This window comes from Salvelinus namaycush, chromosome 33, assembly GCF_016432855.1.
Source record: "Salvelinus namaycush isolate Seneca chromosome 33, SaNama_1.0, whole genome shotgun sequence".
Classification (NCBI taxonomy): domain Eukaryota; kingdom Metazoa; phylum Chordata; class Actinopteri; order Salmoniformes; family Salmonidae; genus Salvelinus; species Salvelinus namaycush.
The window spans coordinates 19,785,312-19,812,118 of NC_052339.1; the positions used below are offsets into that span (position 1 = coordinate 19,785,312).

Here is a 26,807-nt window from a genome sequence, read left to right on the forward strand (position 1 = left end):
CCTCAACATCAGTAAGACCAAGGAGCTGATCGTGAGCTATAGGAGAAAGAGGGGAGAGCACGCCCCCATCCACATCGACAGGGCTGTAGTGGAGCGGGTCGAGAGCTTCAAGTTCCTTGGAATCCACATCACTAAGGTGTCATGACTGGCCTATGAGGATCAGGTTACAGTCGATCCGCTCAACAGAGATATCTCTCCCGCAGAGGGGGAGAGGGTTGAAGGTGGGGGTTCTATGACGCCTAGTTTGGGTGTCTGGAATGTCTTTGTGCCTTATGAAGAGTTTACAACCCTGAACTAGAACATCAAATAAATGGACTCTGGGACAATATATTTCATCATCTGAATGGGTGGGAATAATGATGGATGGAATATGAAAATTAATGTTTATTTTACGATGTTATTAAAAGTTAAATGAAGACTTTACAACGAAAACATTGTAACTTGAAGAGTTTTCATAATGTGTATATGATGTTTACATTTATTTACGTTGTGTAGAAAATATCCAGATTAAAGAGAATGTTTTTGTGACGATAAGACACCCCAGGGAACCCAGAGAGCGTGTCATAAAGACGGAAATGCCCCTTTTTACCTGAGGGTATAAAGCATGTGAGTTAAGAATTAACATACTAGACTAGAAGACCAGGCGCTGCAGCCAAGGTCTACAATTAGTCACAACTTTGAAACGCAACACGATGTTGAAGAAGACAAAGGAACCTCTTAACAATCAATGCTACGGTTGAGTAGCTGTCTTAAGTACTGTATCTAAGAAGGTGAATTCAAGCAGGACCACCCGGTTATTCTCTTCAAGTCAACGTTTGTCTACACTGCTCTCATTCTCACGCTGGAATCATCTACACGGCTGATTAGCAGTCCTGAGAAGACCGCTCTTACAGAACGAGTGCAAGGAAACAGACAACTAAGAGAAAGGACATTGTGACATCTTGTGGACAATCAGAGCCTTACACCTGAGGACGGAAGAGCAGGCCATCCGAAGATATCCAACAGAGAACTTCTTCACGTAAATACATGCATTACACTTCTTACCCATAAAAGCGGCAGTTCGGGGCAAGGTACTAGGGCTAAACTAAGCATAGTTTACAAATGTATCCAAGTGTTGCTTTTCTCTCTTGCTCTCTCTCTCTCTTTATTTAAATCTCCTTCTTGTGTAACACGTGTCATATTGTGTTGGTCCGCTAGGGACCTGTTATTATTGTATTAAGTTCTAATCAATAACCTAGACTGTGTGTATGTGTATCTTATGTTATCATTTAGCTTCTAAGTAAATAAATAATCAACTCAATTTGTGTGGTACGGAATAATTAGTGAGACCCGGGTTTGTGCAGATTTAAAGGATTATGCGATGTTCAGAATGACACTGATATGAGGAAATGATTGACTGCTATGATATCAAGATTCTGATATATTTTTGAGTTCATTCGGGAAATGATAACTCATTAAATAAACTTTTCCCATGGTGCCCGAAGTTACTAATGAGTTAATTGTTACGTGATTAATTTAGTCACGTAATAATTAAACATAGTTCATTATTTGATAAATAGCATGTCATAACATTAATGATAGTCACGTCACGACAAAGCACTTAACATGGTCCACACACACCCGCACAGTCATGAAAAGGGCACGGCAGCGCCTCTTCCCCCTCAGGAGGCAGAAAATATTTGTCATGGGCCCTCGGATCCTCAAAAAGTTTTTATCAGGCGGTTTCAGAGGAAGCCTCGAAAAATTGCCAAAGCCTTCCCAGCACCCAAACCATAGACTGTTCACTCTGCTACCATTTAGCAAACGGTACCGGAGCATCGGCTCTCGGACCAACAGACTCCGAGACAGCTTCTACCTCCAAGCCATAAGACTGCTAAATAGCCAGACAGCTAAATAGTCAATTAATGGTACCCGGACTATCTACACTGACTATATCTTGCACTGACCCTACGCACACTATGTATTCACTCACACACACTATACCAACACTCCCACACACATTAGTAGTTATTGTAGGGTCGCTTATGTCAAACTATCTTTCACACCTCGTTGATTTATGAGGGGGGCGGGACTTCAAACTAGGATGTGAATATCACACCCACGTGACTTCACACCAGGGTGTAAATATCACACCCACGTGACTTCACACCAGGGTGTAAATATCACACCCACCGTTCTGAGTGAAAATGTCAAAGACTCCAGCCATCCTAGTCATGGACTGTTCTCCCTGCTACTACACTGCAAGTGGTACCGGAGCACCTAGGTCCAAGAGGCTTCTAAACAGCTTCTACCCCCAAGCCATAAGACTCCTGAACATCTAGTCAAATGGCTACCCAGACTATTCGCATTGCCCCCCCCCCTCCCCTCCACTGCCACTCTCTGTTGTCATCTATGCATAGTCACTTTAATTAACTCTACCTACATGTATATGGTACCTCAACTAACCGGTGCCCCTGCACATTGACTCTGTACCGGCACCCCCCTGAATATATTGTTATTTTTTACTGCTGCTCTTTAATTACTTGTTACTTTTATCTCTTATTCTTATCCATATTTTTTGAAACTGCACTGTTGGTTATGGGCTTGTAAGTAAGCATTTCACTGTATTCGGCGCATGTGACTAATTTATTTGATACAGTATGTACGTACTTACCAGTTCAAACCATGTATGGCCAAGACTCACAGTTGGAGACACCTAAGGCCCGCTGCTCCCGAGTCTGTACGGGAGCAACGATAGGACAAGACTGTAACTACCGATTGGATATCATGAAAAAGGGATAAAAAAATTATGAATATGAATACTATATGGCAGTGTTGGGACGTAGTGAACTAAATATATTTCAACTAGTAAGTGAACTACATTTTGCAGTAGCTTGGTGATAGTTGAACTACATTCAAACATTTGTAGTGTTTTCAGTAGTTCATTACTTGTTTGCCATGTAGCTTACTACGGCAGCTACAAACAACTTTTTGGGCAAAATTAAAATATGGGTGAAGTAGGCAAGAATTTCCTTTCTTTTTCAGGCATCCGACCTACCAAATTCTCACTTGAAACATCGTTTAGTGTTTAATAGGATAAATTAAACCTCTGACTACAGAGTGATCTTGTCTTGCAATTAGTATTCTATGACATTTCAGATTATATTATAATTTTTCACAAAAAAGTTTGGAGTCAACACTTTTTTTTATAAGTAGCTTTAGTTAAGTAAACTATATTTTTCTTAACGGTAGCTTTAGCGTAGATTAACTTCCAGTGTGATGTAATTCGTCAACTATATTTTCAGAGTAGCTTCCCCAACACTGCTATATGTGTAACGATCTTCGTTGGGAGAAAGAGAGGAGGACCAAAGCGCAGCGTGGTAAGTGTTCATGATGAATATTTAATGGATCAAACTGAACACTGAAATACAAAACAATAAAGTGAACGAACGAAAACCGAAACAGTTCCGTGTGGAACACACAGACACAGAAAACAACCACCCACAAAACACAATAGAAAACAGTCTCCCATAATATGGTTCCCAATCAGAGACAACAACTAACAGCTGCCTCTGATTGAGAACCATATCAGGCCAAACAAAAAACCCAACATAGAAAAACAAACATAGATAACCCACCCAACTCACGCCCTGACCATACTAAAACAAAGAAATAACAAAAGAACTAAGGTCAGAACGTAACAATATGGCCAACACAGTTACTATTCAGTTGCGATTGAATGGACCCCCAGGTAGCATGCTCTTGTTTGAATGCATAAACCACCTCAAAGTAATTATGCATAGAAATTACTTACCCGTTCTTTCACTTTCAGATTCACAGATGGGACAGCTACAGTGATTTCAACCGTGACCACAAAGAGTATTTTCCAATTGAAAATAAAGGCAAATTGGTTATTTATTGGTCCTTGGTTTACACCGGTTGTATCAACTATACGTGACAAATAGGTCTAAACTTTGATTAGTGTGGGAATGTGTGTCTGCTGTCTAGCGTGCACACAGCTGTCACCTGATGACTGTCTTTTTCGAGAACCTCACCATGAACAGCGGCGGTCGCGTGCGACTTGAACTCCAGCACCTCTATGATAAAATCTTTAACCACCGCCGCCGAGGGTTCTGCTTTGAGAATAACGGGCTGTTCTCCTGGCTCTTGTCAGAAATGGGATTCGATGTAACCATCCTAGCGGGAGAGGTGAGAAACACCATCACATGGCGATACGGCAGAACCCCAGAAGCAGGGCCACAGAGTATACAGGATCAGACAGGAGGGAGAGATGCTGGATACAAGACACAGAGCAGACTTCATAGAGAAGTGTGGCTACCATCAGAGCTCCATCTTCTGTAAGTCTCTCTGCTCCATCCTGAAGCCCAACAGGAGGCTCACCTACATGGGCCAGACTCATTACCACCCAGTTCCCCTCAGAGGAAGAACAGAACTAAAACCACCAGAGAGCTGACAGATGAGATACCTGACATACTAAAGGAGAAGTTTGGAAATGTACTGGAATCTCCACTTATCCCAAAAGATGAAGCTATCACACCACCCCCATTACGTAAAAACTTTTTTTTAATGTACAATTTTATAACATGACAATCAACAGGACACAAACAGGAGGCAAATTGTCAGTTTGATTTCATAAATACACTTTAAGATGTACAATGGTGATTGCATTAAATCAAGTCTTTTACGTTTCAGACAACCGAGTCTGCGTCCAAAGTATTTACACATGTACAATTCTCAGGTTGCACTTAACCAAAGCAAGGCATGAACACCACTGAGAGAACGAGAGAGGGAGGGAGAACACGAGAAGGGTCGTTTCCAAAAGCGTTGACCTCACACAAACATGACTACTCTGGGATATGGTTAGGGGGCGGGACAGAGCTGGCTCCCCTTGCCTTGCGTTCATAGTTGACAAGCCGCTGGCCAACCAGGTACCTGCAGGAAGGCAGAGAGGGAACAGGGGAGAAAAGAGTCATGTCAATCACAATACTAGAGCACTTACATAGTTTGTTTGTGTGTCAGCAGCTGATCAAGACCTTGAATAGTTAAATCAGGTGTGGTAATGCTTGGCCGAAACAAAACCCTGCATACGCTGAAGCTCCCCAGGACCAGGGTTGTACTATCCCTGAATGAACAGGCCAGATACAGTGGGGAGAACAAGTATTTGATACACTGCCGATTTTGCAGGTTTTCCTACTTACAAAGCATGTAGAGGTCTGTAATTTTTTATCATAGGTACACTTCAACTGTGAGAGACGGAATCTAAAACAAAAATCCAGAAAATCACATTGTATGATTTTTAAGTAATTAATTTGCATTTTATTGCATGACATAAGTATTTGATACATCAGAAAAGCAGAACTTAATATTTGGTACAGAAACCTTTGTTTGCAATTACAGAGACCATACGTTTCCTGTAGTTCTTGACCAGGTTTGCACACACTGCAGCATGGATTTTGGCCCACTCCTCCATACAAACCTTCTCCAGATCCTTCAGGTTTCGGGGCTGTCGCTGGGCAATACGGACTTTCAGCTCCCTCCAAAGATTTTCTATTGGGTTCAGGTCTGGAGACTGGCTAGGCCACTCCAGGACCTTGAGATGCTTCTTACGGAGCCACTCCTTAGTTGCCCTGGCTGTGTGTTTCGGGTTATTGTCATGCTGGAAGACCCAGCCACGACCCATCTTCAATGCTCTTACTGAGGGAAGGAGGTTGTTGGCCAAGATCTCGCGATACATGGCCCCATCCATCCTCCCCTCAATACGGTGCAGTCGTCCTGTCCACTTTGCAGAAAAGCATCCCCAAAGAATGATGTTTCCACCTCCATGCTTCACGGTTGGGATGGTGTTCTTGGGGTTGTACTCATCCTTCTTCTTCTTCCTCCAAACACGGCGAGTGGAGTTTAGACCAAAAAGCTCTATTTTTGTCTCATCAGACCACATGACCTTCTCCCATTCCTCCTCTGGATCATCCAGATGGTCATTGGCAAACTTCAGACGGGCCTGGACATGCGCTGGCTTGAGCAGGGGGACCTTGCGTGCGCTGCAGGATTTTAATCCATGACGGCGTAGTGTGTTACTAATGGTTTTCTTTGAGACTGTGGTCCCAGCTCTCTTCAAGTCATTGACCAGGTCCTGCCGTGTAGTTCTGGGCTGATCCCTCACCTTCCTCATGATCATTGATGCCCCACGAGGTGAGATCTTGCATGGAACCCCAGACCGAGGGTGATTGACCGTCATCTTGAACTTCTTCCATTTTCTAATAATTGCGCCAACAGTTTTTGCCTTCTCACCAAGCTGCTTGCCTATTGTTCTGTAGCCCATCCCAGCCTTGTGCAGGTCTACAATTTTAGCCCTGATGTCCTTACACAGCTCTCTGGTCTTGGCCATTGTGGAGAGGTTGGAGTCTGTTTGATTGAGTCAGTGGACAGGTGTCTTTTATACAGGTAACGAGTTCAAACAGGTGCAGTTAATACAGGTAATAAGTGGAGAACAGGAGGGCTTCTTAAAGAAAAACTAACAGGTCTGTGAGAGCCGGAATTCTTACTGGTTGGTAGGTGATCAAATACTTATGTCATGCAATAAAATGCAAATGAATTACTTAAAAATCATACAATGTGATTTTCTGGATTTTTGTTTTAGATTCCGTCTCTCACAGTTGAAGTGTACCTATGATAAAAATTACAGACCTCTACATGCTTTGTAAGTAGGAAAACCTGCAAAATCGGCAGTGTATCAAAAACTTGTTCTCCCCACTGTATGGAGATATGGGTGGGTGGTTACTTGTCGTTCTTGATGTGTTCGTAAAGGCGTTTGAACTGTCGTATCTGGAAGGAGAGGATGCCAATGATGGACACCACCATCAGGAGGAATGGGTAGATCCTCCTCTGTATCAGAATCTGCATCCCTGGAGTCACACCTGACACACCAGGAGGGGTACAGTGTTATTAGCACACGCACACACACACACACACACACACACACACACACACACACACACACACACACACACACACACACACACACACACACACACACACACACACACACACACACACACACACACACACACACACACGACTGACCTACGGTAGGTACGACACCGGCTGCTATGATGTAGGGGACACACAGGGACAGCAGCAGCACTGAGATGACAGGGGCAGCCAGCTTACGGATAATGAAATGGAGGTCAATGTTCCTGATGCCGTTAGCATACACCTGACAGGAGGAGAGGTGGCAATGTTATCACTCACTGGTCACTTTACACAGTATCAAAAGGTTAAAAGCTATATTGATCATGTAGAGGGAATGGACATGTCTCATTGGTTTCCACAGGTTAAATTACAGTCACAATGTAAGCAGGGTAAACAGTGTGAGATTGAGAATTCTAATTCTATTAGGTTAAGACATGTTGTCTTTTTTAGAAACTCAGTCTGGCTTTCAGATTACTCTTAAATTGTAAATGGTAGAATGCATCAACAGTTTTCCTCGTCATGTCAGTCATTGCATACCTTAGAGCTATTTATAACTTGTCAGAAATGCCCAGATCAACTAGCCCATGTCAGCTAATGTTTTTTAGCCCATATATTTTGTTGTAATGTTTGAGTCACTCAAATATCATATGAATAGACATTAGACATGTCAAAGTGTATAGAACTGGAAGAAAATTAGCTTTAAAACTGCAAAATGTTCTCTGCACCCCATGACAAAATGTTTAGAATGGCAGGAAATAAGCTTTTTCTCTCTGCCAACAAGAGTGGTGTGAACAGTTTGAGTCATGAACAGTGCTTGTGCCCATAGAAATAGATGTGGCACGGGATGTTCCCCAATGCTGGAAGGAACGCCAGGGTTAAGGAATAATGACGTGGTGTAAGGTAACACACCTGTTCTATGACAGACTTCAGCCACCACTGGGGACCCATGAGGGTGATGGCAGCAATGATTTTGGCATGGAGCACCCCCAGAGCCCAGTCCTACACACACACAGGGTACAATGAGTCTTACAGTTTAAAATACAGTGATCACTACTATTACATTCTAGCTCTCTAACACACTCAGTACCTGCCAAGGGTAGAAGAGAGGTGTCTGGTCCAGAGGAACGCGTAGCGGAGCAACGATGACCAGCTCAAACAGCAGGCCCAGCAGTAGAGGAATAACACCTGCCACCAGCAATGCTACTACCAGGGTCTTCAGAATCTACAAACCCACACACAAAATTAAAGGCACGAGATGATCGGATGTTGAAATATTACATAAAGTATCTTGGCCTTGGACACACAACCATATAAAGGTATCCATCCAGCCACCTTCATAACTAGTACAGCCTACCATATCTTTGTCCACATACAGTTCCAGCAGAGAGTAGGTCTTACCATGAGGGTCCACTCCTGGACTTTGATCATGATGATGGTGCGTCCCTGGGGCATCCAGGCCAACAGCACAGTGGCACCGCGGATGGACAGCCAGCACACGTACAGACCACACGCTGCTGTATACAGCTCATGGATCTTAGCGCTACCCGTCCAGAACGACATCAGCCAACGGCCCGCAAAAACTACAGTACACAGATAGGCTTCAGCTACTTATGAAACAGATATACAGTGCATTTGGAAAGTATTCAGACCCCTTGACTTTTCACATTTTGTTACGTTACAGCCTTATTCTAAAATGGTATAAATGTTTTTTTTCCCTCATCAATCTGCACACAATACCCAAAAATGACAAAGCAAAAAATATATATATATGAAATATCACATTTACATAAGTATTCAGACCCTTTACTCAGTACTTTGTTGAAGCACCTTTGGCAGCGATTACAGCCTCGAGTCTTCTTGGGTATGACGCTACAAGCTTGGTACACCTGTATTTGGGGAGTTTCTCCCATTCTTCTCTGCAGATCCTCTCAAGACATGTCAGGTTGGATGGGGAACGTCGCTGCACAGCTATTTTCAGGTCTCTCCAGAGATGTTCGATCGGGTTCAAGTCTGGGCTCTGGCTGGGCCACTCAAGGACATTCAGAGACTTGTCCCGAAGCCACTCCTGCGTTATCTTGGCTGTGTGCTTAGGGTCGTTGTCCTGTTGGAAGGTGAACATTTGCCCCAGTCTGAGGTCCTGAGCGCTCTGGAGCAGGTTTTCATCAATGATCTCTCTGTACTTTGCTCCATTCATCTTTGTCTTGACCTGACTAGTCTTCCAGTCTCTGCCGCTGAAAAACATCCCCACAGCACGATGCTGCCACCACGCTTTCACCGTAGGGATGGTGCCAGGTTTCCTCCAGACGTGACGCTTGGCATTCAGGCCAAACAGTACAGTCTTGGTTTCATCAGACCAGAGAAACGTGTTTCTCATGGTCTGAGAATCTTTAGGTGGTGTTTGTCAAACTTCAAGCGGGCTGTCATGTGCCTTTTACTGAGGAGTGGCTTCAGTCTGGCCACTCTATCATAAATGCCTGATTGGTGGAGTGCTGCAGAGATGGTTGCCCTCCTGGAAAGTTCTCCCATCTCCACAGAGGAACTCTAGAGCTCTGTCAGAGTGACCATCGGGTTCTTGGTCACCTCCCTGACCAAGGCCCTTCTCCCTCGATTGCTCAGTTCGGCCGGGCAGCCAGCTCTACGAAGTCTTGGTGTTCTTGGGGATCTTCAATGCTGCAGAAATGTTTTGGTACCCTTCCCCAGATCTGTGCCTCGACACAATCCCGTCTTATAGTTCTACGGACAATTCCTTCGACCTCATAGCTTGGTTTTTGTTCTGACATGCCCTGTCAACTGTGGGACCTTATATAGACAGGTGTGTGCTTTTCCAAATCATGTCCAATCAATTTAAATTTACCACAGGTGGACTCCAATCAAGTTGTAAACATCTCAAGGATGATCAATGGAAACAGGATGCACCTGAGCTCAATTTCGAGTCTCATAGCAAAGGGTCTGAATACTTATGTAAATAAGGTATCTGTTTTTTATTTGTAATACAATTGCTAACATTTCTGAAAAACTGTTTTTGCTTTCTCATTATGGGGTAGTGTGTGTAGATTGATGGGGAAGAAAATGTATTTAATACATTTTAGAATAAGGCTGTAATGTAACAAAATGTGGAAAAAGTCAAGGGGTCTGAATACTTACCGAATGACCTATCATGTAAATATTTATTCTAGACATTCAGGGTAGAAAAAAGGTATACAATACATTTCCTACAGCTAGAGATGAATCAATTATACACATTTTATTTAAATTAAGAAACATGTCAAGTGTGGCAGCTAGCCTAGTGGTTAGGAGCGTTGGGCCAGTAACCGAAAGGTCGCTGGTTCGAATCCCCGAGCTGACTAGGTGAATAATCTGTCTATGTGCCCCTGAGAAAGGCACTTATCCCTAATTGCTCCTGTAAGTCGCTTTGGATAAGAGCGTCTGCTAAAAATGAAAAAAATGTATCAATAAATAATGGAGCGTGTCCATGACCATGTCTCACCTGGTAACGTCAGACACACCAGGCTGGCCAACAGCAGAGTGACACACATAAAGCCTATCAGCAAGACGATCTACAGACAGGAGGAAAGAGACATATTATAGGGGGGGACTTTTCCTGAAGTGGTAGGGCTGGAAGCCTCTAGGTCCACCTGCTGTAATGTGCAGTGTAACTCACCCTAAAGGGGAAGCGTAGAGGGCGTTGGTAGGGTTGGAAGCCTATAGGTCCACCCTGCTGTAATATGGCCTGATGGGCTGCATGAAGCCCCTCCCCAACAACATGGGCGGGGTTGTTATGGTGACCGGGAGCAGGGTTGTTGTTATGGTGACCGGGAGCAGGGTTGTTGTTATGGTGACCGGGAGCAGGGTTGTTGTTGTTGTTGTTGTTGACAGGCTGGTTGGCCTCATTGTCTTCCTGTTCACCCAGCAGGTAAGAGTGGAGGTCTCTTGAAGGGGGGGAGGGAGGAGGACAAGAGAGGGAAATGAGGAGAGGGGTAGGAGTGGGGGGGGGGGGGGGGGGGGGGGGCGCAGACAGGAGTGTGGGATGGGGAAGGAGGTATAGAGAGTTAATAAATATATACTATACTGTTTGGGAGTGTGTGTATATAAGTGTGAATATGCAGTGCAGGGATCATCAACTAGATTCAGCCACTGGCCGATTTTTTCTTGAGCGGATGGTCAGGGTGACAGAACATGTAGACTTCAAATTGACCACAAGAAGCCCAAACAGACATAATATTTTACTAAAACATTATTTCAAACCTTACATTTGTATACGGTCACGGTGCCTTCGGAAAGTATTCAGACCCATAGAATTTTTCCACATTTTGTTACAGCCTTATTCTAAAATGTATGTATATATATATATATAAATTTTTTTTATTTTTTAAATGTCCGCATCAATCTACACACGATACCCCATAATGACAAAGCAAAATCAGGTTTAGGCATTTTTGCTAATTAGTCAAAAAAACAACAACATTTGAAATATTACATTAACATAGGTTTTCAGATCCTTTACTCAGTACTTTATTGAAGCACCTTTGGTAGCAATTCGTTTTCATACATACAAACCTTCGGCAGACCAACAAGTTCAATCTTGATTTTATCAGACCAGAGAATCTTGTTTCTCATGTTCTGAGAGTCTTTAGGTGCATTTTGGCAAACTCCAAGCGGGCTGTCATGTGCCTTTTACTGAGGAGTGGCTTCAGTCTGGCCACTCTACCATAAAGGTCTGATTGGTGGAGTGCTGCAGAGATGGTTGTCCTTCTGGAAGGTTCTCCCATCTCCACAGAGGAACCCTAGAGCTCTGTCAGAGTGAACATCGGGCAGTGGTGTAAAAAGTACCCAATTGTCATACTTGAGTAAAAGTAAAGATACCTTAATAGAAAGTCACCCAGTAAAATACTACTTGAGTAAAAGTCTAAAAGTATTTGGTTTTAAATATACTTAAGTATCAAAAGTAAAAGTATGAATCATTTCTTAAATTCCTTATATTAAGCAAACCAGTAGGCACAATCTTTTATTTTATTTACTGATAGCCAGGGGCACACTCCAACACTCAGACATAATTTACAAACAAAGCATGTGTTTAGTGAGTCCGCTAGATCAGAGGCAGTAGAGATGACCAGGGATGTCCTCTTGATAAGTGTGTGAATTGGACCATGTTCTGTCCTGCTGAGCATTAAAAATGTAACGAGTACTTTTGGGTGTCAGGGAAAATGTATGGACAATAAAGTACATCATTTTCTTTAGGAATGTAGTAAAGTAAAAGTAAAAGTTGTCCAAAATATTAATAGTAAAGTAGAGTACAGATAGCCCAAAAACTACTTAAGTACTTTACACCACTGCCATCGGGTTCTTGGTCACCTCCCTGACCAAGGCCCTTCTCCCCAGATTGCTCAGTTTGGCCGGGGCGGTCAGCTCTAGGAAGAGTCTTGGTGGTTCCAAACTTCTTCCACTTAAGAATGATGGAGGCCACTGTGTTTTTGGGGATATTCAATGCTGCAGAAATGTTTTGGTACCCTTCCCCCAGATCTGTGCCTCGACACAATCCTGTCTCGGAGCTCTACGGACAATTCCTTCGACCTCATGGTTTGGTTTTTGCTCTGACATGCACTGTCAACTGTGTGACCTTATATAGACAGGTGTGTGACTTTCCAAATCATGTCCAATAAATTACATTTACCACAGGTGGACTCCAATCAAGTTCTAGAAACATTTCAAGGATGATCAATGGAAACAGGATGCACCTGAGCTCAATTTCGAGTCTCATAGCAAAGAGTCTGAATATTTACGTGAATAAGATTTTAGTTTTTTTATTTAGAAAAATCTGTTTTCGCTTTGTCATTATAGGGTATTGTGTGTAGATTGTTTAGGATTAAAAAAAAGGTAATCCAGAATAAGGCTGTAACGTAACAAAATATGGAAAAAGCCAAGGGGTCTGAATACTTTCCGAAGGCACAGTATATCTCTCTATTACGCGTGGGAATACTTTGGAACCAATTTCCTGGTGTTTTTACAGTCTTCAATGTCCAACAATATATTTTTGCAATTATATAAAATCACTGCCAGTTGGGGTACCCTGAAGTAGTGTCTAAGTGTGTATAGAAGCATGTATAGAATTACAGTAGGTACCCTGCAGTAGTGTGTAAGTGTGTATAGAAGTACATATGGACTTACAGTAGGTATCCAGCGCTAACAGTCCAGGTCCTGACCAGACCTTTGAGCCACTGCCGTGTGTGACCCTGCTCTAGGAGAGCTGGCAGAACCACCTGCAGCAGCAACAGCTCTAGAGAGAGCTCACTGACTGGGGCATCACTGGAGAGTGAGACAGAGAGAGAGAGGACAGAGGAGCGGGGAGAGAAAGGAGAGGAGGATAGAGGAAGGAGACGGGAGGGTGTTAGGAAACACTCGCATCCAAATACAACACTTATACACACTGCAGCTCTCCAGGACCAGGGGTGGCAACCACTGCTGGCCACAGTTGAGCCACGTAGGTGTACCTGTAGAGGAGGACGTTGTAGGGGAGGAAGGCAGGGAGGAAGACCTTTATGATCCTGATGGGCAGCCACAGCATCAGGAGGACGATAGAACCAAACACCACCTAGGGGGACAAGAGGAGAGATCAAACCCAGAGCTGAGCATATAACTACTCGTTAGGAACAATGTAGGTCTGAAATGTAGTGTTCACCAAGTGCTGATCTCAATGTATCGTGCCACAGACAGGATGAACCTGCAGAGGTGTCTGTAGATGTACGTACCACAGACAGGATGGACCTGCAGAGGTGTCTGTAGATGTACGTACCACAGATAAGATGAACCTGCAGAGGTGTCTGTAGATGTACGTACCACAGACAGGATGAACCTGCGGATGTGTCTGTAGATGTACGTACCACAGACAGGATGAACCTGCGGAGGTGTCTGTAGATGTACGTACCACAGACAGGATGAACCTGCGGATGTGTCTGTAGATGTACGTACCACAGACAGGATGAACCTGCGGAGGTGTCTGTAGATGTACGTACCACAGACAGGATGAACCTGCGGAGGTGTCTGTAGATGTACGTACCACAGACAGGATGAACCTGCGGATGTGTCTGTAGATAGGTAGGTGGATCATCTCCTGGACTGGGTTGAAGTCTGGATCGTTCAGGTTTCTCAGAAACCACAGGACCCCAGGCCTCAGCACCTGACCCAACATAGCAACTCATCAACACACTAACAAAGCAGTCAATGAGAATGTCTCCAATGTCACCCTATATAGTGCACTACTTTATTTTTATAATAATACATGTTTTAAGGGGTTTTATGTATTTTATTAAGATAGGATAGTGACGAGGAGACAGGAGAGGTAGGAGAGTTTGCGAGTCAGAAGGGCAAGATTCGGATTCTAACCAATGCCCGAATCTGTTAGCACTAGGCTGTACGGTCCACAGAACTAACCCTATGGGCCCCGGTCAAAAGTACCACACTATAAAAGGGAAAAGGGTGTCATTTGGGTCTCAGCCTAAGTGTGAGCCCTGTCCCCTACCTCTCTCAGTAGGAGGATGAAGGATGCGAAGTAGAAGACGTAGACCATTCCCACCAGCCAGTGGAGGAACATGGTGGTGCCTGGAGCAGACTTAAAACTCAGCTCTCTGTCCTTCAGAGACGCATCAAACATCTCCTGCAGAACGGATGGAAGAGAAACGTGTTTTTATTTAAGAAAGCAGGGAGGAAAGATAGAGAGCAATGTTTGATGATAAAAAGGGAGAGAGGTGGAGAGAGACAGGGGGGAGAGAGGTGGAGAGAGACAGGGGGGAGAGAGGTGGAGAGAGACAGGGGGGAGAGAGGTGGAGAGAGACAGGGGGGAGAGAGGTGGAGAGAGAGGTGGAGAGAGACAGGGGGAGAGAGGTGGAGAGAGAGGTGGAGAGAGACAGGGGAGAGAGACAGGGGAGAGAGCAAGAAGAGTGACAGATATGGAAGAAAGAGGTATGTTTGTACTAAAGAGCAGATGTCGAGCCACCAGCCACAGATGAGGGGGAAAACTCCTATCTCCACGACAACCAGCAAAGAGACCTGGAACACACACACACACCATGTTAAACACACACATGACAACAGGGACTATGCAGGAAAACTCAGACAATTCATAAATCATTCATTGATGTCAAAGGAAGATTCACATGAAAAAAAGTTGCGCTACAACCTTCATTTAGTTTTCCTCTTAAAGTCAAGTCGTTCTACACTGAGTGTACAAAACATTAAGGACACCTTCCTAATATTGAGTTGCACCCCTTTTTGCCCTCAAAAACAGCCTCAATTTGTTGGGGCATGGACTCTACAAGATTTCGAAAGCGTTCCACAGGGATGCTGGCCCATGTTGACTCCAATGCTTCCTACCGTTGTGTCAAGTTGGCTGGATGTCCTTCGGGTGGTGGACCATTCTTTGGGGTGGCAGCGTAGCCTAGTGGTTAGAGTGTTGGACTAGTAACCGAAAGGTTGCAAGATCGAATCCCCGAAATGACAAGGTACAAATCTGTAGTTCTGCCCCTGAACAAGGCAGTTAACCCACTGTTCCTAGGCCGTCATTGAAAATAAGAATTTGTTCTTAACTGACTTGCCTAGTTAAATAGAGGTAAAACAAATAAAATAATTCTTGATAAACATGGGAAACTGTTGAGTGGGGAAAAAAACAGCTGTTCCTGGCACCTACTACCGTACCCCGTTAAATCTTTTGTCTTGCCCATTCACGCTCTGAATGTTAAACATACACAATCAATGTCTCAATTGTCTCAAGGCTTAAACATTCTTCTTTTACCTGTCTCGTCCCCTTCATCTACACTGATTGAAGTGGATTTAACAGGTGACATCAATAAGGAATCATAAGTCTATGTTATGGAAAGAGAAAGTGCGTTCCTAATGTTTTGTACGCTCAGTGTTGAATTTAATTCAGATTTACAGTAATAGATTTAAAGCCTAGATTTAAAACTGAAATGTTACCTTGACAACAATATAGCAGACCCCTAGTAGACGGCGGGACCTCTGGAACCTGACCAGAGCAGCAAACCCCTGAGAGACACCACTTAAGAACAAACACAGGTTGACACGAGAACAAGAGTGAAATTCTAGAGTCAAGTTCAGGACAGGATCAACAGTCCACAGGAACAGGCAGTACAGTCATTTTTTTCAGTGGAGTTATTTTGTGTTATAAGCAGTTATAGAAGGAAATATCGTTTTGAATGTTTTTTTTCATCCCTGCCCCTCCTCCCAACATTAAGACACCTTATTCAGTCTTCAAATCACTATTTAAAACGTTATAATAGGCCTTTATCATCTGGACAGGCAAGGAAAAGTAGATAGCTAACAATTCTCTCTTTCATTTCTTGAACACTGCGCACCCAGCACAAAACTGGCCTTTGCAATGAAACTCATTTGCAGCAAAGTGCAGGGAGGGGGGACAGAGAGACGAGCAGCTAATAGAGGAAGTTATTTCTGATTTCTGCACGGGAGTGATTTTTACATCGGGACAGGACAGGAAAGTTGTCGGGGTTATAGAACTGTGGTGGGATCGGGACAGGACAAGACCGGAATGCATTTTTCCTCCCGTATTAACCTCTAAAACACATAATTTTATACACAAAATCAATGGAAAGGTCTCCATGGTAACACTGCATGGTCACAGGAAGTGATCCCCATCAGTAGGCGGAAGGATACGTGACAGAGGATGAGCGTCATGGCCAGCAGGATGTACCCCACGATGGTCGTGATCAGGCCCTCGAAATGGGAAGCTTGAACCTAGAGAAGACACACATATTCAATACCATTCTGTGGTGGCAGAATTTGGGGTGAGCTGTTGTAACCTCTCCAGGGATATGTTCTGTGTTGGACTGGGATGTTATGCCTTTCATAGACTCCTGGTATGTCTGCAACCTAACACAAGGCCATTGTGCTCCGGGAATGGTTGCTTGTATAAAGAACTGTTGTGTAAACAATATGATAGTATTATTATCTCCCACTAAATAAGGGACATGGAACCATTTACTCTTCGAGTTCTTCCCTGTGAAATCAGAGATAGATCTCCCCTGCAGCTGCTTGATTAAAGATTGTTCTATTACACAATTAAATAGTCACTGTCTTAATCTTTGGATCAAATTTTCCACAAAAATTCCATATCATTATACCTCTACGTTTTGCTCAGAAAGGCAGGAGAGGTATGATACAAACGGTTCCTTACATATTCCTCAAAGCCAAGTCCCACGACAGAGAAGTGACCAATGTGGTATGGACAGAACGCTGGAAGAGAGAACCAGAAGATATATCAAAGCTCCCAGGCTTATACTGAGCCCTACCACCGTACCAGGCTAGTTGGTTTTAAGAAGGGTATTACGCTAGAGAGTTTGTGTTAGTGTACTCACCGAACACCAGGATGAAGAGAGTGTTCAGAGACACAACCCAGAACACATGCTCCTGGAAGACGAGACACAACGCAAAATGTCACGTCACTACTTTCTAGTGCCACTGCTTAGAAAACAGACAACCCCTTCCTTCACTGCAATAACATCCCATATATTAAGTCTGCTAATCATACTCTATACCATGTGTGTAAATATGACTCTATACCAGGTGTGTAAATATGACTCTATACCAGGTGTGTAAATATGACTCTATACCAGGTGTGTAAATATGACTCTATACCAGGTGTGTAAATATGACTCTATACCAGGTGTGTAAATATGACTCTATACCAGGTGTGTAAATATGACTCTATACCAGGTGTGTAAATATGACTCTATACCAGGTGTGTAAATATTACTCTATACCAGGTGTGTAAATATGACTCTATACCATGTGTGTAAATATGACTCTATACCATGTGTGTAAATATTACTCTATACCAGGTGTGTAAAATACTTACTAAGAACACCAAGGAGCCATCCAGTCCAAGCATCTGAGAGGTAGAGAGAGACATTACGAGGTGATCGATGTAGTCATGGATAGTGTTGTGTCATGAAGTTGAGTCATGACAGATGTGTTGGAGATTGCTGGAACTAAACCAGTCTTACCCTCTCCCAGGTGAGCTCCTCTGCTGCTCTGTCCCATTCTAGAGCATTCCAGTTCATATCATCTACACATAGACAGAGAGACAGAAACAGAGAGATGTAGAAAGAGAGAAAGTGAGAGAGATAAAGATAGAGATTGATAGAGCGAGAAAGAGATGGGGAGAAAGACATATTATATAACTTAGTATTGCCGTTGCCATATGTTACCCGTCAGCTGAGGGTTGGCCCTAGTCTCCTACCTTGAGCTCCATTGTTGGCGTCCGCATCTTCAGCCGCCGCCCCCTCTTCCTCATTGTCTAGTTCTGGTTCCTCCCCCTGTTCTGGGAGGCCGTCTGGGGGCTCTGGCTCTGCCTCGTTGTGAGCTGGAGGGGCGGCGGGGGCAGGGGGGGCTGCAGGGGGGTCATCAGCTGCTCCCTGACCTGCACCTGCAGCCTGGGGGAGGAATGTGGATGGAGGGGCTGTAAGTGGGTGTGAGATCTTGTGTGCGAATGTATGTGTTACTTTGCGTGCGTGTGTTACCTCGTTGGGCTGTTGTCCAGCTGCGTTGGGCTGGGGCTGCTGGTGGTGCTCCAGCCACAGGGGGGGACCACCATGGACAATCTGCTCTCTTAACCACACCAGGCTGATGAAAGCACACAGCGAACACGTCACCACGAAACAGCCCTGTAGACAGTCCGCCAGCAGGTTCTCTCTACCAGGAGGGGGAGTAGAGAAAGACAGATGAATATTCTACAACACTGTGATTCAAAAAGGCATTCACATCGGAGTTCTTTTTGTAGGTTGGTAGGAATAATGCAACAATATCAAAAAGCTCTGAGAGCTTAAACAAGTGATGCCAGCAAGAGCAGTGTGCGGGTTTCTCTTTTTTTTGATGACCTATAGTACTGGAAATGGATAAAACATCTCATATGAGGAGGGGGTGAGGAGTTACAGAGTCTGATTGGCGAAGGAGGAGGATACGACATCAGAACTCACGTGGAAAGCATGTCCAATGGCAGCGTCAGGAGCGAGCTCACGGAGCCGGTAAACAGACACTTGTAGATTCGACCTGAAGAGAAGAGGGAGACCGAGAGGAGCTATGGGCATCTCACCATTGGAGGAAACACTGAAGAGAGATGTATATAAAGTACTCTTAGAATCAATTGAACACCTAAAACATTAACTGACAACTGAAGCCAAATGTGTTTAGGAGGGGGCAGCCTAAGTAATTGTATGAGAAACCCTTATATTGTAATCCTGAATGTTTTCCTCACAGTCCTAATAGAGTGGATAGTGTACAAACTAGTGTAAGATGGCACCGACAGATATGTTCGCCTCGCTTCGAGTCCTTAGGAAACTACGCAGTATTTTGTTTTTTTATGTATTATTTCTTATATTGTTACCCCAGGAAATTTTAGGTCTTATTACATACAGCCGGGAAGAACTATTGGATATAAGAGCGACGTCAACTTACCAACATTACGACCAGGAATACGACTTTCCCGAAGCGGATTCTCTGTTTGAACCACCACCCAGGACAATGAATCTAATACCAGAAGCCGACCCAAAACAATGGCGCCGCAGAAGGGGCAGACAGAGCGGCCTCCTGGTCAGGCTCCGTAGACGTGCACATCGCCCACCGCTCCCGAGTATACTACTCGCCAATGTCCAGTCTCTTGACAACAAGATAGATCAAATTCGAGCAAGGGTTGCCTTCCAGAGAGACTTCAGAGATTGCAACATTCTCTGTTTCACAGAAACATGGCTCTCTCAGGATATGTTGTCGGAATCGGTTCAGCCACCGGGCTTCTCCATGTATCGCGCCGACAGAGATTAACTCCTCTCTGGGAAGAAGAAGGGTGGGGGTGTATGCTTCATGATTAACGACTCATGGTGTAATCATAACATCATACAGGAACTCAAGTCCTTCTGCTCACCCGACCTAGAATTCCTTACAAATCAAATGCCGGCCATATTATCTCCCAAGATAATTCTTGTCAGTTATCGTCACAGCGGTGTACATTCCCCCTCAAGCAGGCACCACGACAGCCCTCAAAGAACTTCACTGGACTCTATGTAAACTGGAAACCATATATCCTGAGGCTGCATTTATTGTAGCTGGGGATTTTAACAAAGCAAATTTGAGAACAAGGCTACCTAAATTCTAAAAGCATTTTGATTGCACTACACGCGGGTGTAATACACTCGATCACTGCTACTCTAACTTCCGCGATGCATACAAAGCCCTCCCCCGCACTCCCTTCGGCAAATCCGACCACGACGCCATCTTGCTCCTGCCGTCTTAAAGGCAGAAACTCAAATAGGATGTACCAGTGACTAGAACCATTCAACGCTGGTCTGACCAATCGGAATCAACGCTTCAAGATTGTTTTGATCACGCGAACTGGGATATGTACTGGTCAGCCTCATAACAACATCGATCTATATGCTGACTCGGTGAGTGAGTTTATAAAGAAGTGCATTGGAGAGGTTGTACCCACTGTGACTATTAAAACCTACCCTAACCAGAAACCGTGGATGGATGGCAGTATTCACGCAAAACTGAAAGCGCGAACCACGACATTTAAACATGGAAAGAGGTCTGGGAATATGGCTGAATATAAACAGTGTAGTTATTCCCTCCACAAGGCAATCAAACAAGCAAAATTCTGGTACAGGGACGAAGTGGAGTCGTAATTCAACGGCTCAGACACGAGACGTATGTGGAAGAGTCGACAGGAAATCACAGACTACAAAAAGAAAAGCAGCCACGTCACGGACACCAACATCACGCTTCCAGACAAACTAAACACCTTCTTTTCCCGCTTTGAGGATAATACCATCAAGTTTGCAGATGACACAACAGTAGTGGGCTTGATTACCAACAACAATGAGACCGCGTACAAGGAGGAGGTGAGGGCCCCCGGAGTGTGGTGTCAGGAAAACAACCTCGCACACAACATAAAAAAACAAAAGGAGATGATCGTGGACTTCAGGAAACAGCAGAGGGAGCACCCCCCTATCCACATCAAACAGACAGCTGTGGAGAAGGTGGAAAGTTTAAAGTTCCTCGGCGTACACGTCACAGACAAACTGAAATGGTCCACCCACACAGACAGTGTGGTGAAGAAGGAGCAACAGCAGAGTATGTTACAGTCCCTGGAGTCTCTCTGGAAGGAGATCCTCGCCCTGAGCTTGTCTACCTTATTGTCCAGAGACTGAACATTAGCGAGTAATATACTCTGCCGGCAGCGTCTTGGAGCAGGCTCTGGTATAAGTTCAATTGCCCTGGGGGGCACGAACAAAGGATCCAATTCCGGAAAGTCGTATTCCTGGTGGTAATGCTGCTGAGTTACCAGCAGTAGTTACCGCTCTTATATCCATAAGTTATTTCTGGCTGTATGTAATAACACAAAAAACATTCTGGGCTAATAATGTAAGAAATAACACACAACAACAAAAAATACTGCAAAGTAGCTTAGGAGCTAGAAGCAGAGCTGCCATGTCTGTCGGCCCATCTTTTTAACAATGGTGTGCTTTAGGACCATGCAGATGCCTCTGAGTGGTTGAGTAGATAAAAATGGTGCCGCCCTCCCCCCAAACGTGGCTTCCGGACAAGTCTCTTGCAAGGACTTAAGCAAGGACTTAAACCCGATCTAACATCTCTGAAGAGACCTGAAAATAGCTGTGCAGCGACGCTCCCTATTCAACCTGATAGAGCTTGAGAGGATCTGCAGAGAAGAATGGGAGAAACTCCCCAAATACAGGTGTTCCAAGTTTGTAGCGTCATACCCAAGAAGACTCGAGGCTGTAATCGCTGCCAAAGGTGCTTCAACAAAGTACAGGGTCTGAATACCTATGTAAATGTGATATTTAAGATTTTTATGAATTTGCAAAAGATTTAAAAAATAAAACAGTTTTTGCTTTGTCATTATGGGGTGGTGTGTGTAGATTGATGAGGAAATGCGGTTTGTTGCTAACCTTACTTTGCTACCTGCCAACTTCACAGTTTTTACTTTTTAATTACCGTTTTATATTTTCGCTCGCTCTACTTTTTTGATTCAAATTTTTCACCCCGGACGCTTTATCTCGACGTGGTTCATCAGGACCTCTACCAGCCGAAGCTAAGTAGTAACATTAACATTATGCCTTCTAATTGCAGTCGCTGTACTCATAATATACAGGAGAATGATCGCCTTATGGCGAGGTTGCTGTGCTGCAAGCCCAGATTCAGACGCAATCGTTATGCAAGGGTAATTTAAGTGTCGGAAAGGATGAAACAGCGTCTGTGCCACCAATAAGTACAGATAGTAGTATAAATCCCCTCACACAGTCCCCGCAGCCGGACAATTTTCTCATGGCTTCTGGAAGGAAATGCTGTAGGAATGCTCAACCGGTGTCACTCATTCAGCTGACAGAAACTTTCAACCGGTTCTCTCCAGTAAGCAGCGAGTCAGTCAGAGCCTTCTCTGGTCTCAACTCCTCCCGTTACGGGGTCTGAGACGCCGAAGCCTCCCACCATTAGCTCTGACAAATTGAAAACCCTAGTCATTAGTGACTCCATTACCCGTAGTATTACACTTCAAAATAATCATCCAGCGATCATACACTGTTTACCAGGGGGCAGGGCTACGGACGTTAAGGCTAATCTGAAGATGGTGCTGGCTAAGGCTAAAACTGGCAAGTGTAGAGTATAGGGATATTGTTATCCACATCGGCACCAATGCTTTTAGGATGAAACAGTCAGAGGTCACGAAGCGCAACATAGCTTCAGCTAGCTTTGTAAATCAGCTAGAAAGATGTGTCAGCATCGAGTAATTGTCTCTGGCCCCCTCCCAGTTAGAGGGAGTGATGAGCTCCACAGCAGAGTCTCACAACTCCATCGCTGGTTGAAAACTGTTTTCTGCCCCTCCCAAAAGATAGAATTTGTAGATAATTGTCCCTCTTTCTGGGACTCACCCACAAACAGGACCAAGCGTGGCCTGCTGAGGAGTGACGGACTCTATCCTGGCTGGAGGGTTGCTCTCATCTTATCTACGGACGTAGACAGGGCTCTTACTCTCCTAGCTCCACAATGAGATAGGGTGCAGGCCAGGCAGCAGGCGGTTAGCCAGCCTGCCAGCTTAGTGGAGTCTGCCACTAGCACAGTCAGTGTAGTCAGCTCAGCTATCCCCATTGAGACCGTGTCTGTGCCTCAATCTAGGTTGGGCAAAACTAAACATGGCGGTGTTCGCTTTAGCAATCTCACTGGAATAAAGACCTCCTCCATTCCTGTCCTTATTGCAAGAGATTGTGATATCTCACATCTCAAAACAGGGCTACTTAATGTTAGATCCCTCACTACCAAGGCAGTTACAGTCAATAAACTAATCACTGATCATAATCTTGATGTGATTGGCCTGACTGAAACATGACTTAAACCTGATGAATTTTCCTGTTTACACTAGTGACCATATCCCCCGCACATCGCAAAGGCGGAGGTGTTGCTAACATTTACGATAGCAAATTTCAATTTACAAAAAAAGAAACGACTGCGTTTGTCTTTTGAGCTTCTAGTCATGAAATCTATGCCGCCTACTCAATCACTTTATATAGCTACTGTTTACAGGCCTCCTGGGCCATATACAGTGTTCCTCACTGAGTTCCTATCGGACCTTGTCGTCATGGCAGATGATATTCTAATTTTTGGTGACTAATATTCATATGGAAAAGTCCACAGACCCACTCCAAAAGGCTTTCGGAGCCATCATCGACTCAGTGGGTTTTGTCCAAAATGTCTCCGGACCTGCCACAGTCATACTCTGGACCTAGTTTTGTCCCGTGGAATAAATGTTGTGGATATTAATGTTTTTCTTCATAATCCTGGACAATCGGACCACCATTTTGTTACGTTTACAATCTCAACAAATAATCTGCTCAGACCCCAACCAAGGATCATCAAAAGCCATGCTATAAATTCTGAGACAACCCAAAGATTCCTAGATGCCCTTCCAGACTCCCTCCACCAACCCAAGGACGTCAGAGTACAAAAATCAGTTAATTAACCACCTAACTGGAGGAACTCAATTTAACCTTGCGTAATACCCAAGATGCAGTCGCACCCCTAAAAACAAAAAACATTTGTCATAAGAAACTAGCTCCCTGGCATACAGAAAATACCCGAGCTCTGAAGCAAGCTTCCAGAAAATTGGAACAGAAATGGTGCAACACCAAACTGGAAGTCTTTCGACTAGCTTGGAAAGACAGTACCGTGCAGTATCGAAGAGCCCTCAATGCTGCTCAATCATCCTATTTTTCCATCTTAATTGAGGAATATAAAAACAATCCAAAATGTACTTTTGATACTGTTGCAAAGCTAACTAAAAACCAGCATTCCCCAAGAGAGGATGGCTTTCACTTCAGCAGTGATAAATTCATGAACTTCTTTGACGAAAAGATCATGATCATTAGAAAGCAAATTACGGACTCCTCTTTAAATCTGCGTATTCCTCCAAAGCTCAGTTGTCCCGAGTCTGCAAAACACTGCCAGGACATAGGATCAAGGGAGACACTCAAGTTTTTTAATATGATATCTCTTGACACATTGAGGAAAATATTCATGGCCTCTAAACCTTCAAGCTGCATACTTGACCCTATTCCAACTAAATTACTGAAAGAGCTGTTTCCTGTGCTTGGCTCTCCTATGTTGAACATAATAATGGCTCTCGATCCACCAGATGTGTACCAAACTCACTAAAAGTGGCAGTAATAAAGCCTCTCTTGAAAAAGCCAAACCTTGACCCAGAAAATATAAGAAACTATCGGCCTATATCAAATCTCCCCTTCCTATCAAAAAATGTTGAAAAAGCTGTTGCGCAGCAACTCACTGCCTTCCTGAAGACAATATACAGTCGTGGCCAAAGTTTTGAGAATGACACAAATATTAATTTCCACAAAGTTTGCTGCTTCAGTGTCTTTAGATATTTTTGTCAGATGTTACTATGGAATACTGAAGTATAATTACAAGCGTTGCATAAGTGTCAAAGGCTTTTATTGACAATTACATGAAGTTTATGCAGAGAGTCAATATTTGCAGTGTTGACCCTTCTTTTTCAAGACCTCTGCAATTCAAGACCTCTGGCATGCTGTCAATTAACTTCTGGGCCACATCCTGACTGATGGCAGCCCATTCTTGCATAATCAATGCTTGGAGTTTGTGGTTTTCTGTTTGTCCACCTGCCTCTTGGAGGATTAACCACAAGTTCTCAATGGGATTAAGTTCTGGGGATTTTCCTGGCCATGGACCCAAAATATCGATGTTTTGCTCCCCAAGCCACTTAGATATCACTTTTGCCTTATGGCAAGGTGCTCCATCATGCTGGAAAAGGCATTGTTCATCACCAAACTGTTCCTGGATGGTTGGGAGAAGTTGCTCTCGGAGGATGTGTTGGTACCATTCTTTATTCATGGCTGTGTTCTTAGGCAAAATTGTGAGTGAGCCCACTCCCTTGGATGAGAAGCAACCCCACACATGAATGGTCTCAGGATGCTTTACTGTTGGCATGACACAGGACTGATGGTAGCGCTCACCTTGTCTTCTCCGGACAAGCTATTTTCCGGATGCCCCAAACAATCGGAAAGGGGTTTCATCAGAGAAAATGACTTCACCCCAGTCCTCAGCAGTCCACCCCCTGTACCTTTTGCAGAATATCAGTCTTTCCCTGATGTTTTTCCTGGAAAGAAGTGGCTCCTTGCTTGCTGGACTTTCCTGGGGGCCCTGAAGCCTTCTTCATAACAATTGAACCGCTCTCCTTGAAGTTCTTGATGATCCGATAAATGGTTGATTTAGGTGCAATCTTACTGGCAGCAATATCCTTGCCTGTGAATTTTTTTTTTTGCAAAACAATGATGACGGCACGTGTTTCCTTGCAGGTAACCATGGTTGATAGAGGAAGAACAATGATTCCAAGCACCACCCTCCTTTTGAAGCTTCCAGTCTGTCATTCGAACTCAATCAGCATGACAGAGTGATCTCCAGCCCTGTCAACACTCACACCTGTGTTAACGAGAGAATCACTGACATGACGTCAGCTGGTCCTTTTTGGCAGGGCTGAAATGCAGTGGAAATGTTTTTTGGGGGGTTCATTTTCATGGCAAAGAGGGACTTTGCAAATAATCTGATCACTCTTCATAACATTCTGGAGTATATGCAAATTGCCATCATACAAACTGAGGCAGCAGACTTTGTGAAAATGTATCATTCTCAAAACTTTTGGCCACGACTGTATACGAAATGCTTCAGTCTGGTTTTAGATCCCATCATAGCACTGGGACTACACTTGTGAAGGTGGTAAATGACCTTTTAATGGCGTCAGACCAAGGCTCTGCATCTGTCCTCATGCTCCTAGACCTTAGTGCTGCTTTTGATACCATCGATCACCACATTCTTTTGGAGAGATTGGAAACCCAAATTGGTCTATACGGACAAGTTCTGGCCTGGTTTAGATCTTATCTGTCGGAAAGATATCAGTTTGTCCTCTGACAAATCAACTGTACATTTCGGTGTTGCTCAAGGTCCCGTTTTAGGACCACTATTGTTTTCACTATATATTTTACCTCTTGGGGATGCCATTCGAAAACATAATGTTAACTTTCACTGCTATGCGGATGACACACAGCTGTACATTTCAATGAAACATGGTGAAGCCCCAAAATTGCCCTCGCTGGAAGCCTGTGCTTCAGACATAAGGAAGTGGATGGCTGCAAACTTTCTACTTTTAAACTCGGACAAAACAGAGATGCTTGTTCTAGGTCCAAAGAAACAAAGAGATCTTCTGTTGAATCTGACAATTC

General features: G+C 44.1%; 1 protein-coding gene across 2 annotated transcripts in view; it reads right to left on the bottom strand.

Annotated features, from left to right (window-relative positions):
- Positions 1-4,544: 4,544 nt before the first annotated feature.
- Positions 4,545-26,807, bottom strand: part of LOC120027810 (E3 ubiquitin-protein ligase MARCHF6-like) — a 29,399-nt gene continuing 7,136 nt past the window's right edge. For both annotated transcript variants that reach the window (XM_038972854.1, XM_038972853.1), the window contains exons 5-26: positions 18,972-19,044; positions 18,516-18,687; positions 18,236-18,428; positions 18,000-18,061; positions 17,852-17,884; positions 17,352-17,403; positions 17,171-17,229; positions 16,651-16,731; positions 15,937-16,005; positions 14,938-15,012; positions 14,486-14,620; positions 14,024-14,143; positions 13,458-13,558; positions 13,135-13,272; positions 10,631-10,898; positions 10,457-10,526; positions 8,368-8,549; positions 8,057-8,191; positions 7,879-7,968; positions 7,081-7,213; positions 6,779-6,914; positions 4,545-4,932 (exon numbers count right to left, since the gene is read on the bottom strand). In XM_038972854.1, coding sequence (XP_038828782.1) covers positions 4,845-4,932; positions 6,779-6,914; positions 7,081-7,213; positions 7,879-7,968; positions 8,057-8,191; positions 8,368-8,549; positions 10,457-10,526; positions 10,631-10,898; positions 13,135-13,272; positions 13,458-13,558; positions 14,024-14,143; positions 14,486-14,620; positions 14,938-15,012; positions 15,937-16,005; positions 16,651-16,731; positions 17,171-17,229; positions 17,352-17,403; positions 17,852-17,884; positions 18,000-18,061; positions 18,236-18,428; positions 18,516-18,687; positions 18,972-19,044 — 2,465 coding nt within the window. In that variant the 3' untranslated portion in view covers positions 4,545-4,844. The remainder of the gene's footprint in view (positions 4,933-6,778; positions 6,915-7,080; positions 7,214-7,878; positions 7,969-8,056; positions 8,192-8,367; positions 8,550-10,456; positions 10,527-10,630; positions 10,899-13,134; positions 13,273-13,457; positions 13,559-14,023; positions 14,144-14,485; positions 14,621-14,937; positions 15,013-15,936; positions 16,006-16,650; positions 16,732-17,170; positions 17,230-17,351; positions 17,404-17,851; positions 17,885-17,999; positions 18,062-18,235; positions 18,429-18,515; positions 18,688-18,971; positions 19,045-26,807) is intronic.